This window comes from Gavialis gangeticus, unplaced genomic scaffold (genome assembly GCF_001723915.1).
Source record: "Gavialis gangeticus isolate Ggan-Ray unplaced genomic scaffold, GavGan_comp1, whole genome shotgun sequence".
Classification (NCBI taxonomy): Eukaryota; Metazoa; Chordata; order Crocodylia; family Gavialidae; genus Gavialis; species Gavialis gangeticus.
The window spans coordinates 13,014,925-13,018,688 of NW_017729024.1; the positions used below are offsets into that span (position 1 = coordinate 13,014,925).

The 3,764-nt window shown below is 39.4% G+C and overlaps 1 protein-coding gene across 1 annotated transcript in view; it reads right to left on the reverse strand.

Moving 5' to 3' along the window:
• POLR3G (RNA polymerase III subunit G) overlaps positions 1-3,764 on the reverse strand; it is a 58,100-nt gene that overhangs the window by 37,914 nt on the left and 16,422 nt on the right. Inside the window, exons 3-4 of the mRNA XM_019516895.1 lie at positions 3,270-3,398; positions 1,337-1,466 (exon numbers count right to left, since the gene is read on the reverse strand). Coding sequence (XP_019372440.1) covers positions 1,337-1,466; positions 3,270-3,389 — 250 coding nt within the window. The 5' untranslated portion in view covers positions 3,390-3,398. The remainder of the gene's footprint in view (positions 1-1,336; positions 1,467-3,269; positions 3,399-3,764) is intronic.

Genomic DNA, 3,764 nt, shown 5'->3' on the forward strand with positions numbered 1-3,764 from the left:
GAGGACTTGGGCAGGAAACAAGGAATGTGCCAGCTGTGAGCTCACTGCAATGTGGGGAAGGAAGGGCTCTGGGGCACCCCCTGCAACCAGATCAGCCAGGACAGCAGTGGAAGGGGGAGGTATGCAGGGAGGCAAGTGGTGAAGAGGAAAGGAATTGGAGAATGTTTGGGGGAGACACCAGGGATGCTGGGGGGGGGGGAAGAAGACTGCCTGCTCTCCCTGACCCCACCTTCCTCCCCTACCTTCTTCCTACCCGTTGTCCCCCAGCTGCCCCCCTGCCTCTACTTTCTCCCTACCTGCCTCCCCCCCGCTCCCTCCCCGACAGCCTTCTCTGCTGCTTCCCCCCTTACACAACAGTCAGGGGGACAAATTTTAGATGACCCTCCAATAATTAAAATCTGGGCATGGAAAATTACAAGTTTATAGATTTTCCATGTCTAGAACCTAATTATTGGTGGGGGGTCATTTTAAATTCTAAGTTACCTTGGATTTGGGTAAATACAGTTATGATGATGAAAATGTTGGAGGAGCTCCTAAACCTCATGTTTCAGGGCTCAATCATCACTAATAATGAGGATGAGGTAGTAAATTATCTTACATCTACCTTCTTATACTTTTCTCTATCACATCCAGCACTGGCTATTATCAGAGACGGGATGATGGACTACTGAGATCTTGGTTCTGATCCAGTATGGCAATTCCTATATTCCTGTAAGTCCACAAATAACATCAAATATTGTATCTGGTACGATCGCAGGAAGATGATGAAAATAGGCAAAAAGTAACAATGAGCAAGAAACCCTGTCTGACTAATGACTGAGAGCCAGCTTACAGTTGCTAGATTCTGGATACTACTGCAGTGTAACAGGAAAACAAAAGGGGAAGTTTCTTTCTCCCCTAATGCAATTTTCTAACAAAGTTTGGAAACTTTAATTTTAGATGTTTAATTGAAGATGTTCAACAAACTATTGAAAACATTATGTACTGGATTTCAAGAACTCTAAATTGGACACCAACAAAACTGCAATGGTTGTCTGTGATTGGAGGGGACTGGACTATAGGGTCCAAGTGATCTGAATTAGTCCTGTGGTCCATTGTTCTTATAATTTAATTTTAAAATATCTTGGGGTAAGACAGATGCCATAGTCTCTTTACACAAGCATTTAACTCTAGCATAAGCAAAAATTTCAGAGTAAAACATGATTAAGTTGACACTGTCCCTTTAATTCAAAATAAGAACTCCAGTTTGAATATATGAATTGCAAAACATTATTATATTATCCTACACAAATACCACATTTTGCTGTTTATAAATAAAAACAGATTCACCACAGACCTTCATGTTCCTCTTCTACTGGCATGAAGTAAGGCATTTTTTTCATAGTCCCTCGAAGTTCTTGCTTTAAGGCCAACATGTAATCTTCATCTTCTCCTGTTTTCAAAGGCACTGGTTTACAGTCTGTACTCTGTGTAAAATTATTTGCATTATTGAGGTGTATTACAACAGTACTAATAATGTGCTAAAAACTGTCATACAAGAACAAAAAGTGTCCCTAATACATAGAGTAATGCAATTCTATATTATGCCACTTTGCAAATAAATTTTCTTGCATTCCAATTATGTGCTCAGAACTTTATGCAACATCAGTTCAATTCAATTTTACACTGAACATTCACAGGGTAATACAAAAGAAAGGATCCCTCCTCTCAGCTAAATGCCGTCATTACTGGGCTACACAGTCATGCTCTCTCTTGGTTCCTCTCCTCCTACCCTCATAAATCGTGCACTCCTTTTCACATCGTGGCCCAGCTTCAACAAGCTCAGTAAAGGAGACGCCCTCACCCAGTCAATTCTATGATCTGAGGGCACTCTTCCGGGAGGTAGGAAATGTGGTTCTGAATGCCCTCTGGTCAAGGTGAGCATTGATTCCATATTTCCTACTTCCTGGACCAGCACACTAATCACAAGCCTATTATAAACATGCAAAACTACCAGAGTCTCAAGCTCCTCATTTTTAAGAGCGACCCCTGCTCAGTTTGTTCCAAGAACAACTGTGGGTACCTACCTCCAGAGGGGACTCTAAGCTCTGAACCTGGAGTGCAAAGACACAAACTTCAGAGAAGTATGGGAGTCCAAATAAGCTCCTGTGTCCAATGTTTCCTATAGGCCAACTCTTAGATAACTCCCCAGTCAGTGTGTGGACATTTTGGATTGCCCTGCCAAAGCACTAAACTCTTGCTGTGCACCTAACTTTGAGCTTTGCATTCCACTTGAGGGCAGTCACCAAGTTAGATGTTACAGTGCACGTCTACACGAGATGTGCACGTCTACACTTGCATAACCAAGTATTAAATGACTGTGCAGTAACTAGTGTTACTGCACAGTAGAGTCCCCACATGGTTGCCTGGTGATGCTTACTGCACAGTAGCTCATTATTACTGCATAGCAGTGTCGCATTACAGATCATGCCCTGTGACACTATTGCACAGTAGTAACAAAGTACTGTGCAGTAAGCATTTCATGCAGACACAGCCACAGCATGCCAAATTATCACCTTTCATCAAGTTTATCAAAATCTCAGTAACTCAATGTAACTACTTAGGAAAACTGTAGGACGGCAGCAATTACCTATTAAATCTGAAGTTGTATGTCATAGTGTGTACCATGTAGAAATGAGAAAGGCAGCAGATACTTTTACAGAATCATAAATATAGTAAGATAAGAAATTCTGTAATTTTATAATGAATTCCTACATCTTAAGCTTCCACTTGCCCTCCTGGATATATAAAATATCATTCAGGCTACATTCTTTGTAAGTACCCATCAGCTGCAAGTTTAAGAGATATTTATCTAAATATTTTTACTCTTATCTTCCTTTCCTAAATTCAAATAATAGTTCATAGCTTCTACACATCTGAGATCCCATTTCAAAAGGGTACAAGTATCCACTGTTTTTATTCAGAAGTCCAGAGTTTCTCCTGGCAATCAGGATCCATTGTGTGGATATTTTGCAAACATTGTCAAACATAATCCCTGCCCCATGAATCAAATTAAAGAGACAGAGTAACAGATTTGTCAAGCAGATAGAATGTAGAGGCAAAAGGAGAGGCAAATAACAGTCATGGGAGCCAACAGGCAAGTCAAAATTGACGAAGTACTAAGGATTTTTCATACATTTAAGGTTTCACCCATTACTTGGGTATGAAAGTGAAAAATTTTTTACTTATACACAATATATTCTGGAACTAAGATTCATCTTGCTACTTACAGGAAAGAGTGGTGGGGGTTTGAATGCTGCTTCAGGTAGTGCTTCGCCTTTAGAAAAACCAATAGCTTCTATATTGAAGGTAAATGCAGCACGCCCTCTTCCTCTACCTGCCCCAGCCATTTGAAGTTACTGAAAATATTATATATTTTTAATATTTCTGGTGCATCACACAAAATACAGCCACAATTAAGATAAGAAAAAAATAAAAAGCTAAGAAATAGAACTTAAAATAGCAGCAGATATACAAGTTGATCATATTTTTTTTCTTTTTGTTTGTGCCTAGTACTCATACTGAGTTTACAAGCTATAAATGCAGTCTTGTGACAAACAGCAGTATTTTTTTTAATTGTGAGTGGATGGATTAATTCTTTAGATAGTGTGAGTCTACCAAATCCAGTTTATAAAAATGAAAACAAAGCGATGCTTTTCATCTTTACATTTCAGTGATTTAATTTTAACAGTATATGCTAACTTTCAATGCAAATACACAAACAC